General features: G+C 38.3%; 1 protein-coding gene across 4 annotated transcripts in view; it reads right to left on the reverse strand.

The window, feature by feature from the left end:
* The window catches only part of LOC149451646 (E3 ubiquitin-protein ligase UBR3-like), a 207,428-nt gene that overhangs the window by 78,310 nt on the left and 112,852 nt on the right, over window positions 1–16,266 (reverse strand). For 3 of the 4 annotated variants that reach the window (XM_089690539.1, XM_089690541.1, XM_089690538.1), the window contains 4 exons: window positions 15,014–15,124; window positions 14,024–14,242; window positions 11,959–12,095; window positions 9,822–9,907 (listed from right to left, as the gene is read on the reverse strand). In XM_089690539.1, the coding sequence (XP_089546665.1) occupies window positions 9,822–9,907; window positions 11,959–12,095; window positions 14,024–14,242; window positions 15,014–15,124 (553 nt within the window). The remainder of the gene's footprint in view (window positions 1–9,821; window positions 9,908–11,958; window positions 12,096–14,023; window positions 14,243–15,013; window positions 15,125–16,266) is intronic. The other variant, XM_089690540.1, reaches the window with a different exon arrangement.

The following is a 16,266-nucleotide window of genomic DNA, read 5'->3' on the forward strand; positions in this document are numbered from 1 at the left end:
AAATTATTAGTTATTAATAAATTTAATTTTAATCAGATCATTTAAAAATTGTTATATTGATGTAATTAGTTAGATACCTTATTATTGTGTATTACATTGGTAGGGTATATCTTTGATTGTGTGTACCAATATTCATTTATCACCAGTCTTTTGCGTTTTGTGTTAATATATATATAATTTTTGTACATAAATTTTTATATTTATCTATTATAAGGCAAATTTTGTGTGTATGGTACGAAATCATACTGGCTAAAAGAATTCAAGGTATAATAATAAGTGGTGATCAAATTATCAAGGTGTTCAAATTATTGGTTTACTAAATATTTGCCGTATTTTAACGGCTGGAGGCACTGTAATATTTCATCTAAGGGAAAGGGACACGCCCTTTATAAGTAGAATATATCCTTACATAAACCACCACATTACATAAAAATAATGTTAATTATATAACTTAGATTACAAAATCTTCAGTTTTACCCAAATTAGTTGATGCAAAAATTAACCCCTCAGCAAAAACTACTACATCTAGTATTTTGTATGATCTCCATGATTTGTAAAGAGTGTAACAAGTCTTCTAGACATGGAATGAAAAACTTGGCGACATATTGCAGCATCTATCTATATTTTTCCATTCTTCAAGAACGATCTCTTTTAGAGCCTGGATGCTGGATGGAGAGTGATGCTCAACTTGTCTCTTCAGAATTTCCCATAGGTGTTCGATTGGGAGACGTACTTGGCTACTAAATTAATTTCACTTTGTTCTTCTTTAGAAATGCAACAGTGGCCTTTGATGTGTGTTTTGGACCATTGTCATGTTGGAAAAGGGCACGATAAAGAAGGGCACAGAGTGATGGTAGCATCTTCTCTTACGGTATAGAGCAGTACATCTGTGAATTCATGATACTTCAATGAAATGCAGCTCCCCAACACCAAGAGCACTCATGCAGCCTCACAGAAGGACACTGCCACCACCATGTTTCACTGTAGGCACTATGCATTTTTCTTTGTACTCACCTTTGCGACGCCATACTGTTTTGAAGCCATCAGTTCCAAAAACATTTATCTTGGTCTCATCACTCCAGACTAGAGAGTCCTAGTAGTCTTTTCAGCAAGGGCCCTGGCAAATTCTAGGTGGGCATTTTGTGCATGGGCTTTAGGAGACATGGACGACACCCAAGCATGCCATTCCGCTGCAGTGTACGACATATTGTGTCATGGGAAACAATCACCCTAGATTGGTTTTCTACTTCTTTAGCTAACTGCAGTGAACTTGCATGGTAATTTTCATCAACCCTTCTCATCAGAAGACATTCCTATCAAGGTGTTAATTTCCATGGACGTCTCTGTGAGATGGTTGCAGTCCGATCTTTGTTAAATTGTTGTATCACTTTTGCTACAGTATTCTGACTGATAAGTAAAGCTTTGCTGATTTTCTTGTAGCCATCACCTTTCTTGTGCAAAGAAATTTTCTCTCAGGCCTTGTGACATTTCTCTTCCATGTGGTGTCACTGCTGACAGCATGAAATGGGAAGGGGTTTTCTTTGTTAGGTAACACCCTTTTATAATCAAATAAATGCTGGACACCTGTTTACTGAATTAGACTCACCTGTAATTGAACTCTTGTTAATTAGGATTTTGTTGTCTAAAATTTAGAGCTTTGCTCCTAAAAATTTCATTGGGGTGTGTTCATTTTTGCAACATGGTCTTGAATGAATTTGTTAGGAAAAATAGTTTTTTTGTGTGTGCAAATTAACAAATCTTGTTTGCAATCAATGGCCCACATGGGAGTATTTTGTAATATAGTGTCTCATAGAAAAATGTTGACTCTGAAAGGAAAATAAAGGTTTTCTGACAAATCTGTTGGGGTGTACTCATTAATGCTGAGCAAAATAAATAAACATAGATATATGGCAAGGGGTGCAAGGGTTTGCTGGAGGGTCTATCGATGCTGTCTGCTGGGGGGATCTATTGTAGTTGGAGGCAATCTATTTTTGCCTGAGGGTCAATTGTTGCTGGGAGGGATCTACTGTTGAGGGAAAGTTCTAATGATGCTGGATTCTGGGAGATGTTGTTGTTGCTGGGCTGGTATCTTGAGGAGGGTCCATTGTTACTGTGGGTATTTGTTGTTGCTGAGAGTCTATTATTGCTGGTGGGAAGTCGATCGTTCAAGGGGGAGAGGGGTCTTATGTTGCTGGGGTTGTCAATTGTTGCTGGGGAGAATCTACTGTTGAGTGAGAGGCCGACTGATACTGGCTGCTGGGAGATCTATTTTTGTGTCCAGTGGTTGGGAACAGTGTGAAGCGCAATTCATCGGACCGTATTCTAGTCTTTCATTGATTAATAGTCCATAATTTATGAGTGTTTTGGCACTCTCTCCTCTTCGGAACATTAATATCGGTTACTACTGGTTTGACAATTGCAGCTCGCCCATGAATGTTTTGCTTATGGAGTTCCCTCCACACAGTTTTAGTGGAGACGGGCTTTGGAAGACTGAGATTGAGCTCTGCAGTCACTTTCTTATTCCAGGTCACGATCCTGCGCAATATCCTTTTGTTTCTTTTAGTCAGTTGGCCATGTCGACCGCACTTATGCTCTTCAGACGATGCTTTCCCAGAAACTGTATATGCCAGCATATTCTTTGATAGTGTGCCTTGTGATATAGCAAATTGGCAACTTCAGTCACAGAGGCACCAGCTAAGCAGGCAGCAACAATTTGCCCTCTAAAACTCAGTAAGCTCTGTCATGACTCAGTATTAATAGCAGTGCTCGCAGTGAATGACAAAAGTGAGGCTTACCACCTGTTAGCTAGATGTCTCATCACAGCGGAACCAAAAGAATATTACATCACTTCCGCTTTCAACGCGAAACATGTTTTCACTTTCACACCTACAAATCATGTAGTCTTTCCATATTTTTGTACAACCCTTGTATTTCGACTAGTCAGTTATAGAGTCTACTAGCAAGTATTCAAGCAGTGCCGGACTTTAACCACTTGCCTACCGGGCACTTATACCCCCTTCCTTACCAGGCCAATTTTCAGCTTTCAGCGCTGTCGCACTTTGAATGACAATTGCGCTGTCATGCAACACTGTACCCATATGAAATTTGTATTTTTTTCACACAAATGGAGCTTTCTTTTGGTGGTATATACTCGCCGCTGGGTGTTTTATTTTTTGCGCTATAAACAAAAAAATGAGTAAAAAATCTGGAAAAAAAAAAACTTTTTCTTTGTTTCTATAATAAAATGTTGCAAACAGGTAACTTTTCTCATTCAATGATGTGCGTTTATGAGGATTGCACCGATAGGTGGCGCGGATAGGCAGCAATGATGATGGGCACAGGTGGGCAGCACTGCTGGGCACCGATCATCAGGGCACTGATCATCAGTGCCCTGGTGATCAGTGCCGATCCCTCTTCTGACAACTGCAGTACTTTCCTCACACTGTGACAGCGTGAGGAGAGTGTAGCCGATAACCAGCAATTGCATTTCCCGGTGATCTGCTGTGTCATTGGACACGGCTGATCACGTGGTAAAAGGCCGCTGTGATTGGCCTTTTAATATATCATGTAATCAGCTGTGTCCTACGGAGATTGCCGAGGGCGCGCAGGAGAGTGCGTTCTGGGAGGAGGTCCTGTGACGTCCACCCAGAACTGGCCGGCTGCAGCGAAGCCGTCAGTCAGCTATCTGCAGTTGGCAAGTAGCTAAGAGCAGAAAAAAAACAGCTAAACACACATAAATGCAAGTAGAAAATTGCTCTTTATGAGTGGTTTTTTTTTCCACCAAGTGTACAGTGTACATGGACCCTAATAGTCTGCAGCCTGAGCTGGTCTGATTGTTGTAGAAGAATCTTGCATTAAATGTTTATTTTTAAAATAAAAGGAGAAGAGGAGGCACCACCTAAGTGCAGTATTAAAGTGTTATTAAACCCACAACAGTAAAATCAGTCTGTATATGCAGTAAAGCACTCACTGTGGAACTTAAGGGGTTAATCATCTGCATTGTGTAAAAAGGCTGTTTGATCCTGTATTCCCAGATCCTCCCCTTCTTTTTCTGTTCCCAATCAATATACTGATAGTACAGAGCTCTAGGAGTCACTCAGCACATGCTTAATTTAGTGTGTATTGATAGTGTTTTTTTTTTCTTTGAGAGGGTGCATGTGATCAGCACAGGGTCAATCAGCACTGTCCACACAGAGGGTCAGGGTTAAAGCAGTCTCATAGGACATTCAGAGCTGAATGAAAACTCCTCCTACAAAATTAACCAGTGCTCAGCTGGACACTGACAGAAGTCACAAGACCGCTATATACCGCTGATGAGAAAAGGTATTTGGCAGTTTATATTTACTAAAATACTTGCATTTTTATGTTTTGTGTACTGTGGGAGACCAAATAGTGAATTCAGGGTCCTGGGTTTAGCAACACTTTAAATTCGGGTGTTTACTGACAAAGGATTAAAAACACTTTACAGGATATATATGAAGTATGATCACTCATCAAAGTATAGCATTGGCCACTCACTCCTATCCTGCAGGCTCCGCGGCTGCAATTCAGGATTTGCAATTGGATGGAACAGAAAGGGCTGGGATGTCCAGTGTACACCAGGAAGTATACCGGGATATCCGCATAGACCAAAGTTATACTTTCATGAGAAAATCATACTTCATATATCTTGTGAGTGTTTTTAATTCTTTGTGAATAAAACGCCCTAATTTAATACTGCACTTAGGTGGCACTCTATCATTTTATTCCCTCTATCATTTCATTTTATTCCCTTAGACTGAACTGGCCAAACTCTGAGGATAGCTGCCGCTGGTGCTAATTAGGCTCATGATTAACATGGAGTTTTGGACTATGAAGGACATTTGCATTATTTTTATTTTCATTGTAATTCTACACAGTGTAGACACATACAAGCTGGTCACTGGTCCCCTTGTGTGCCAGAATGTATTTATTTGTAAAATAAAGATTTTTTATACATATAATTTTAAACTATTCTATAAAACCATTTATAACTTCGCCTTTTAAAAAATGTAAAAGAATAAACAAAAATTACCAAAAACCAAGTCACGTTTTAATATGTGATTTTGCTGCTTTAAAGTCACAACGGAAACATACCTGTGTGGGTTATATTACCAATGAAGCGAATTCACTGTTTAAAATTTAATGTAGTGCAGTCACTCATCTAATTAGATATCTGATTGCATGGATTAAACAATTAACACACTCATTTCCCTGTTAACTAATCCTGCAGTTATTGACAATTGTAATTGTACAAGAATGAATTACAGAAGTGAAGATTTAAGCTTACTGAATAGCAATCAAAAACTGCAAACCACATACAAATGTTTAATTTACCATTATTCATATAATAGACAATTTTCCTATTGCTTAAAAAAGGAAACTGTTTCACATCACAATTTAATGTTCACATTCTTCTAAAAATGTGCAACATTTTCCCTGAAAATTGCTGCTTTAAATGTGTTTTTGAGGCCACTTTTCCCTCCCCTGGACTCCTATGGGCCAGGAAAAAAATGTCCTGTGGACATGGGGCCTTATACTAGACCCTGAACATGACAAACCACTACTCTACCAATGAAAACAGCTTAACCTAAGTGTAACCATCAGCAAGGCAGTGCAAAATTACAGTTCACAGTGACAGAAGAGAAAGGCATGCAGAAAGATTTTGAGGGTTTGTTTAAACTGCTTAGCACCAAAATAAGTGGCAAATACTAGGGATGCACTGAAATTTTGATTGGACACAGCTGATCACATGACCAAGCCGACATCTTGGGCTTTTTCCATTGATCAGTGATCCGTTGTGTCCGAGGGACACAGCGCACCGCTGATCGCCGCACGCTCCCGGAGCCGCGCATGCGCAGTTAGAATGGGAGCACGTCATATGACATCCTCCCAGAACGAGAGAACCGCCTTGCGCCCGTCATTGTACTATATGGCGGGCGGGAGGCGGTTAATCAAAGTATTTTTTTCAAAAAAATATATATTCACTTTTAAAATCTGAGCATTTCAGTTTCGGTTTTCGGCCAAGAGCATTTTGAATTTTCATTTTCGGCACTAGAATTTTAATTTCAGTGCACCACTAGCAAATACGAAACTAAAAATATTAAACTGTTAAACGTGAAAATTCGGAAATATTAGATGTGCAACCTTAAAAAAAAAAAAAATTAAAATTACTGACTGGTTTCTATTTGAAGGCAATTTCAGGAAAGATAGAAAACCTCAGACTGTTTGGGTCCACAATTTAAACAAAGGAAGAGGGACCAATATTTCTATTGATTCCGCGTGCTTTCTTTTTTTCATCTTTTTAGGACAGAGAATCCTCCTGAAAATTCCTAGCAGTGCGACACCATTATAAAAGATAAATTAATTTAAATGTACTATCTTTCACTTGGTGGACTTCAACCCTCCAGAGCCTAGTAAGGTAAGTAACTATGTTTGCAAGAAGGCTGTAGCGACTCCTCTGTACTATATTAAAGAACTCCAATAAAAACATGGATTTCTTCATTCTTCTTGGAAATTTCATTTAGTAAGGGCAGATGTTTAAAAATATTATTATTACAGGTACTTATATTCTGAACAAGATACTATAATTAAAACACTGAAAGATAAAAAAAATAATATAAGATCCAGTCACCAAAAAGGGTTAAAGGGAACCCAATAACTTAAACCAAAAAAAAAAAAAAATTATGAACAGTCTGAACAAATCAAAGCATTACTGGGAGGGAGAGCAGTTAAATTTAGTAGGCAGAAACAGCTTGTTCACCTTGTCACATTGTTTCAGAAGCAGACATAGGCAGGTCTATCAATCATTGCTCATTTACATTTCCCTAGTGGTTCTGTCCTCATAGCTCAATCTACTAAAACAGTACTTGACCTATTTGTTCCAACCGTTTTTCCCTGATGCTTTTTGCTGTAAAAGCTCACCTGGGACACTGCATTCTATTTAATGCAATATCTAATCGACAAAGTTAACACTTCTTACAAGACTATTATGGAGTGCTGTGCTTAATCACAGTAAAGACACCTCATTACCACCATGGTGAAACATACAGAAGAGGAGTGTCTCGATCACAGGCTCTTAATTGACTGAACAGAGTCTCAGCGGCAAAACCATGTGTTTTACTTCAAGGATGTCCTTGACTTTAGAGGTTGATACCACATAAGTTTAGTCAACAATCAGGATACCGCAGAAAGAAGTTCCTTTCAAATGTCAAAAAGCTTTAACAGTGTAAAAGTGGAAGCTTTATGTTGATTACTCACTGTAGCATTCATGCAAAATGCAATTGATAAAGGCTTTTTATTTACAGAGCAGCATATGGGTTAAAGATCTTACTTTGTATTACTATCACTAAGAATCCTATTTGCAGGACGTCTCTATAGTCATACTATGTTTGTGACAATAGACTGCAAGCACCTGATGAGTAAAGCTGGGCATAGATGATTAAGGCTGAACTGAACGAAATAAAAAGACAAAAACCTAACGGTATGCCAATATGGGGCAGATATCTACTATATCCATTGAAGCATTTGCGTTTTTCAGAACAGAATATGAATTGGCCAGAGAGGAATTATTTTAATACAATTGGGCAATTTAAACATGCATTGCAATGTATGTAAGCGAAAAATCCCCCTTTTTTTTTGGTTTGCTAGAGAGAATTTGTTGCAGTGTAGAAAGGGTCCATCCAAAATTTCTAGTGGTGACATCCCTTTAGCGCCTTCTGGATTATACACAGTGGATATAAAAAGTATACACACCTCTGTTAAAATGTCAGGTTTCTGTGATGTAAAAAAATGAGAAAGATAAATAATTTCAGAACTTTTCCCACCTTTAATGTAACCTATAAACTGTACAACTCAATTGAAAAACAAACTGAAATATTTTAGGGGGGGGGGGGGGGGGGGTAAACAAAAAAACCTAAAATGGGGTTGCATTAGAGTGCACACCCTCTTGTAACTGGGGATGTAGCTGTGTTTAGAATTAAGCAATCACATTCAAAATCATGTTAAGTAGGAGTCAGTACACACCAGCCATCATTTAAAGTGCCTCTGTTTAACCACAAATAAAGTTCAGCTGTTCTAGTAGGTCTTTGCTAACATTTTCTAGTGGCATCCTACAGCAAAAGACATGGTCCACAGAGAGTTTCCAAAGTATCAGAAGGATCTCATTTTTAAAAGGTATCAGTCAGGAGAAGGGTACAAAAGAATTTCCAAGCCATTAGATATACCATGGAACACAGTGAAGACAGTCATCATTAAGTGGAGAAAATATGGCGCAACAGTGACATTACCAAGAACTGGAAGTCCATCCAAAATTGATGTAAAGACAAAAAGAAAACTGGTCTGGGAGGCTGCCAAGAGGCCTACGGCAACATTAAAGGAGCTGAAGGAATATCTGGCAAGTACTGGCTGTGTGGTACATGTGACAACACTCTCCTGTATTCTTCGTATGTCTGGGCTATGGGGTAGAGTGGCAAGATGGAAGCCTTTTCTTACGAAGAAAAATATTCAAGCTCGACTAAATTTTGCAAAAACACATCTGAAGTCTCCCAAAAGCATGTGGGAAAATATGTTATGGTCTGATGAAACCAAGGTTGAACTTTTTGGCCATAATTCCAAAAGATATGTTTGGCACAAAAACAACCCTGCACATCACCAAAAGAACACCATATACCGTAAAGCATGGTGGTGGCAGCATCATGCTTTGGGACTGTTTTTCTTCAGCTGGAACTGGGACCTTAGTCAAGGTAGAGGGAATTATGAACAGTTCCAAATACCAGTCAATACTGGCACAAAACCTTCAGGCTTCTGCTAGAAAGCTGAACATGAAGAGGAACTTCATCTTTCAGCATGACAACGACCCAAAGCATACATCCAAATCAACAAAGGAATGGCTTCACCAGAAGAAGATGAAAGTTTTGGAATGGCCCAGCCAGAGCCCAGACCTGAATCCGATCGAAAATCGGTGGGGTGATCTGAAGAGGGCTGTGCACAGGAGATGCCCCCGCAATCTGACAGATTTGGAGTGTTTTTGCAAGGAAGAGTAGACAAATATTGCCAAGTCAAGATGTGCCATGCTGAAAGAATCATACCCAAAAAGACTGAGTGCTGTAATAAAATCAAAAGGTGCTTCAACAAAGTATTAGTTTAAGGGTGTGCACACTTATGCAACCATATTATTTTAGTTTTTTATTTTTACTTCCCTCCACCTAAAAGATTTCATTTTGTTGTTCAACAGAGTTGTACAGTTTATAGGTTACATTAAAGGTGGAAAAAGTTCTGAAATGATTTATCTTTGTCTAATTTTTTTACATCACAGAAACCTGACATTTTAGGAGGGGTGTGTAGACTTTTTATATTCACTGTACATGTAGAAGCTATTGGGATTTGAGCGCTGGTAAATATCTCTCTCTCTTTCTCCTGTTGTAGATTTTTCCCCAAGTGAAACCATGCCAGTGAGTGCAGACAATCAAGCAGTGAAAAGTTAAAGAAAAAAAAGTGCTTTTTAGGCAAACATTTTCTGAAGAAACCACACCACTAACTATTTTTTATGTACGTTTGCTTAAACATTTAAACTTATTCAGGCAACTTGGCATACTGTTGCTTCTTCCGGAGCCACCCTCTTATGTTTTTCAGTAATATGGCTTTGCATGGACAGCTTGTCTGACACTACATATATCTGACATGCCTTAAAGCTGTGTATGTTTCATGTTGTGCTCTATACAGAGTCAATGATCTTTGACTGTTCTGTCCCCCACCAAATATAAAAAGAATTAAAAAAACAAAAATTTGAAATTAAAACTTACTCAAGCAAGATCTTTTCCCTCCAGCACTAGCTCCTCCAGAGCATAGATTGTCTCCACGGTGGACAAGTTCCAGTTCTAGATTTGTTCTATTGATACAAGAGAAACAGCTGTTAACGTCACAGTACTTCTATGATCAACATTAATTGTCACATGTTCTCAACTTTATTCAAACCAACTGATTAACTCTCTTAAAGATACAAACACCAGATCCTGCAGGGCAACTATTGAGCATATTGTTAATGCAACCCAGGAAATAGCAGCTACTAGGGCAGGAAGTTCATTCATTTCACCTGACCTGACCATCCAACACATGACCCACTCAAACCAGTACGTTCGGGTGCCAATACAGTTTCCGGTTACATGATTCTGTCCTGTGTATCCTCCCCTATTACAGAGGGAGGTGCCAATAAGCAGGGAACTCACCCACCTATATTGTTGAAGGATCAGATACTGGACTGCTCAGATAAAAAGGATACAAACATCATCAGGATTTAAGGACATGGCAAATACAAGCAATGTAAACGGCCCTACATATGTTAAAAATTCCCAGTATAAGACATGCGGCAAGGTCAAAGTGCAGAAGTGTGTACGAACTTCGCATTCTCTGTGGTAATATGTCAACAGATATTCTTTGCATATCTGTTAACATGCAGCAATCAGTTACAAACAACTCTTCAGCTGATTATATAGAATGATATGTATGTTCTCTCTCACACGAGACATGCTGTAAAAGCTGCAATAAATCACAATTGTGTTCTTGAGTTTAGACACACTTTGGGCTTGTTTACACTTGTGGTTGGGAGGGTGGTAAAAATGGTGACTGAGCTTTACTGCCACAACTGCCACTCCCCCCTCCTTAAGTGGTAAAGGTAAGGAAACAGGGTTGTTCAAATGCCGTGATGCTTTGCTTTGTAGTCTAGGCCCTGAATGTGACTTATTCAAGTGTTTGAGGCTGCACTGCAACCGCATGCAAAGCACACAGTTACGCCAGCGCAGTAATTACAGGGTCAAAAACAAGTGAAGAGGTTATATATTGCCTCCTCACCATCTGTCAAACACAGCTGTATTAGCTGCACACCTAAACAAAGCTTTAGAAGTTAATCCATTATCTAGCCAGAGCAGGTTTAAAGGTAAGCAAGGCAAATTCCTTGCCTTATACACCTTAAGGAGCACAGCTTGATAAATCAGTATGGTGATTAGAAACAATTGTATTTCCTCCTCCAAAAATATGTCATGTTTCAAGAACATTCCTGGAAAAAAAAATTCTGCAATTGTCTGTAACATTTACAAAATAAACAGATGAAATGTGTGCATGATTCAAGTGTACCAGCAGATTCCAATGACGTCATTTAACTCTTTAAGCTTCTTAAATAATATTTCATGAATACAAAATTAATGCAGGCAATGGTCCTGAAATCTTATGTCAGCAACAATTTCTCAGGCTCTTTAGAGATATTTTTCCATTGCTCACAGAAGACAGCCTCTATGTATTACCATCACTAAGTTTGTGCTGCTAATGCCACCCATTTCCAAAGGAATGTTTTAATCCTCTCTGCTCCAAGGAAAAAAGGCAATTTAAAATTGATAATACTCCTGCTCAGGGTTGCATCTGGTTTCTGCTGATAAGGGCATCCGCTGGGAATTTACCTCTCCTCAGGCGATTCGCATGGCTTGCAAAATGTCTACAGTTGGCGCAATGAAAACAAGGGCAGAAATTAAATGCATAGGAGCAGAATGCTGTTTTTTGGTTCTGTTAGATTTCAGTTTTTTGAAGACTGTAGAGTAAAAGTGTTATAAACGCAGAAGTAATTATTATGATCTTTTCCAAAATGCTTACCATGGATCTGCTAGGAAAAGTAAAGTACTGACCAGTCATTTGCATGAATACAGAATAGAACTGTGCATTGTTTTTAGAACACTACTGAGTTCTAACACTACAATTTCATTATCAGTGTAAATCAGGATGTGCATGGTCTGCAATTAGCACTACAAAATAATGTGGAACTCCAGGGGAAAAAACAAAACAACATTTATGGACATTTGCTGGGCCTAGCTAAGTTATCTCTAATTCTAGGTATACGATTTGTGGACGTTTGCTGGGAAAGGTGTTTGATTTCAATGTAAGCCAGAGACTTACCGAGCGACAGAGTACATGAACAGAAAGTCATTGTCTGGAGAACCCAAGGTCTTGCTGTAGTCTGTGTACTTCTTTTGCGTGGTGCTCTTGATATCTTTCATCACGGCTTCCATTTCCTTGCTTAAATTGGTTTCCGACTAAAAGCAAAGAATAGGATGTGCAAGCACAAGTCATGAATATGGCAAAACACAACAACCATGAGAAGTAAATGTTTGCCTAAACCTCCATTAACTCTGTGAACCTGTCACCATGATGAATCCATATTTATTAATATCTTCAGAAGAAATTTTAGCTATTGCTGGGATCACAGATTTCTTTTATTGGTGGCTTTCAGATCCTCTTAGTGATAGTATTTGCAATGGCAATATATTATAAGCATGTGCGTGTCGGATATTAGGACACCATATATGCACATAATTAAATTGGTATTAAAAATAAACATTAACTATATGGTTTGCCTGTGTTTTGTGTTTTCGTCTGTGGAAGCGTTCTTTTTGAGCTGCAATCCATTCACCACACAAGCTGACAGCTTCCACTCTCTGTGTCCTGAATAATAAGCTGCAGGTCCGGACTATGTTTGTACTGAACAGGATGGAGACAGGCGGTGCAGAATGGAGAGGGGACAGGGCTCTGTGCTGGATGCAACTCCCTCTATGGGAAAGCCCATGTTTTCAGGCTGGATCAACAGATGGAAACAAAGAGGAAAAAAAGGATAAAAAAAAAGAAACCAAATGCAGCCACCGCATCTAAAAACTGGTAAGCTGGAAAACATAACTTTTTTTGTTTTAGGGTTTAATATCACTTTAAAGATCAGTGAATTGCCATATTTGTACCCTGACAAGTTCCTTGATTAGAAACAAAGAAAAAAAAAAACAAAGCAACTATCTACATCTAAACTGATCATATAAACATTTCCCAATGAGAAAAAAAAAGCCTTTGCTGTGGCTGAAAAAATATGCATCCCTTACGCTTTAGCAATCATACACATGCGACCATCCTACTGAAAATATAATAGGAAGTCTGGCAGGATGCCAACATTCTGTTTTCACAGAAAATAATTGGAAAAGGAGTCATGAAATGGTATCAAGGAAAAAAAACAAAAAACTTCTTCCCTCTAATTTAGGAAATCAGTTAAGTGGGCAAATAAAATATATATTTTAGTGTCCCCAGGCCTTCATGTGCGTTTTTTTTCCCTTTCACCTGAAGGAGGGGATTTCTCAGCTAAGCACACACTCCTGTGTGCATGCCTAGCTAAGGACAAATGGATTCCAGAAAGTAAAGGCTACATGAATCATCTACCCTTACTTGAGATGGCTGCAAGGGGGATGGGCGAGTTTGCTTTGAATATTAAATGAAATAAACCAAGTTTTCAGTTTGTGGGGCGCAGACACAGTTTATTTTAACTTTAAATCTCATTTCTATTTAATATTATTTATTTAAGGGGATGGCTGAAACACTCCCAGTAACTGTGGAGGTAGATTTCAATACAGCAGTTTGTGCCAAAAGTCTCCCATCATCTGCCGCTAGAACCGCCAGTCATTTTTGTCCTATGGAATGTTGAATCCATCAAGGAAGTGAGACATCATACAACTAACAGCTGTGGCAACTGGACAAAACTGGGAATTCTGGTCAGCATATCCCATCACTGGGATTTTAAAACCAATATCCCATATATACATTATACTATTATTTATAATCTGAGCCAGTAGATTTAATACTTAACTAAATAGCTCCGCACTATTTACCTCTTAAACAAAAAAGAAGTCAATAAATCAGCGAAATAGCTTTTAATTTTCTCTAAACTAGTTTTATTGAAATCACCATACTGATTCTCCAAAAAAAAAAAAAAAAAAAATTCACACCCCCCCTTATAGATGATACTCAGGGATGCTTTCTATCCCTCTAATTATCTCAGCAATAATGCCATGTATATTCAACAAGTGTGCTTTAGAAATGAGCATCCATTAAATGACCATCTCTCTACGCTCTACACTTAGAGCAGTTACGGCAACTGACAGATGAGATGGGGTGACAGAGCGAAGGTAACAAGATATTTTGGCCTTACACTGATGCTTACTGGGAAAGTACCCAGCTGTTCTTGAAGCTCCTCCACCTCTTTGATGAGTTCTCGCATACTCTTGTTTCCATGAGAGTGACTCTGCCAGTGGCTTCTCTCTAAACTGTTACCAGGAAAACAAGGAAGGACACTGTTTGCAAACTGTCTGCAGAGAGGACATGTGAACTCTCCTTTGTCAACCGAGAAACCCTGTAGGACCTGGTCATTCTGGAAATGAAAAATATAATATGAATCACATAACATGTTCATAAAAAAAGCTGGAAAGTCTTACAGTGAAGGCTCCCACATCTTATAGTTCAAATGTATCTAAAGCCAAAGTAGGGAATGGCAAAACCCCTGTCCATTTTTTTTATGTCATTTGTGTCATGTTCCATTTCATGTAATATGGACCAACAGGAAGTGAGCGAAATCCCCTGCTGGACAGTTCTCACCAGAACTAATGACCTCAATTGAAAATATACCCTCCATTTCTGTTCCGGCAAGAACAAAAATTTGAATTTATTGCCCCACTTTCAGTCCTGGTGAGTCGTTACCAGGACAAATAGAGTGAAATGAATGCATTAACCTGGACAACAATAAAAACCTAATCTAACCCTTTCCCACTTTATTGAAAACGTGTTAAAAAAAACCCCAAACATTTGAACATTATATAACTAATGAAAACAAAGACTTGATCCATATTCTGATAAGTCACACTAGGCATTGTGTATGCTCTCAAATGTGCCCCACCACGACTTACCCATAATCCAATCTCAATCATTTTAGTAGTCAATGAAGCATTGATTGCCTTGAAGGCCAGTGGAGTGCAAATTTGGATATCATGCTAAAGCTTACTGTAGATGCCACTTAAGTTAATTTATAAATATGATCCTGGGTGTCAATCTCGCTATCGATATATATGTAGCTGGTGCATGCATAAGACTGCTCCCTCCTGTCCTACATTGCATATCTTTAACTTTTGCCAATACTACTACTTACACGTAATGACTCCATGTAGGACTTGTGGCAATCTATATGGAGTGTGTGGCCACAGGTCTGTACATAAACACCTCCTTCCCAGCCTATAGACACTGATTGAAGACAAGAACTCTGACAAAATTAAAAAGACAACATTTTTACACATTTAGAAAGTCTCAGTATATGCTACAGTTCTTTATAAATATAAATGAACAATTAGTCTCAAGTGAAGAAATGTATAATTTAGTGCCATAAAGGCACTGACATATACACAGCAATCCAGGTAGAAGCACATACAGATTCCATACAGGTAGAAAATTAACCCTAGGACACCAATGCTCACCACTAAGCCAAACAAACTAATTTCAGACAAGTCTGTGTTTCATCTTCTTATGCAATGCTAAATACCTGGTTTAAATTATCTGTTATCCTTTGATCCTGCAAAAAAATTTGCAAGCCAATAACCTCGTTATTGCTGCCTTTGATAACTGAATTACATTTATTTTTCAAATCACTATGAGATTGATTTATTAAAACTTGAGAGTGCAAAAGTGAGTGCAGCTCTGCATGGTAGCCAATCAGCTTCCAACTTCAGCTTGTTCAATTAGGCTCTGACAAAAAATCTGGAAGATGATTGGTTTCTATGCAGAGCTGCACCAGTTTTAGTAAATCAACCCCTATGTATCAAACAATATAATTCATTCCTAATAATATAAATCATTTTTGCAGGAAGAGAGAATTTTATAGTTGACATGTTCTTTGAATTTTATTGATGAAACTAACCATGTCCAGCTAACTAAACTTTTTTTCAGAGAGGAAGATAGTCAATAATTTCATTGAAAGGCTAAGTTCACACTAGCTTTGTCAGCAGGCATCAGACAGGCGTTTGGGAAGCATTTTTAACTATAGGGGCGTTTGGCAAGAGTTAGAAAGAAATAAGTGTGAACAAGCCCAAGACATACAAAATACACTCACAATCAGATGTATAATGTAAAGAGGAAATTACATTATGAGAAATAAAAATTAAAATTGTAGGAATTATTCTTTAAATTGCTTGACCAAACTGGCACCTGCCCATACCTGATGAGTCTGTTGAACAGGCTGCACCACACAAGGAAATAAAGTTGTATTTCACTTATTTTCACTAACCAAAACCAAGCAATTAATCATAAATGAAAGCTTTATTTCACATGGATATTCCATTGTAAAGATCACATAGAAACCTTCAAGCTTATTCAACAATAAAATGGAACGGTAAAGACAAACAAATACAC

The sequence above is a fragment of the Staurois parvus genome, unplaced genomic scaffold, assembly GCF_062004578.1.
Source record: "Staurois parvus isolate SC_StPar_1 unplaced genomic scaffold, SC_StPar_1.0 ptg000530l, whole genome shotgun sequence".
In the NCBI taxonomy this organism is placed as follows: Eukaryota; Metazoa; Chordata; class Amphibia; order Anura; family Ranidae; genus Staurois; species Staurois parvus.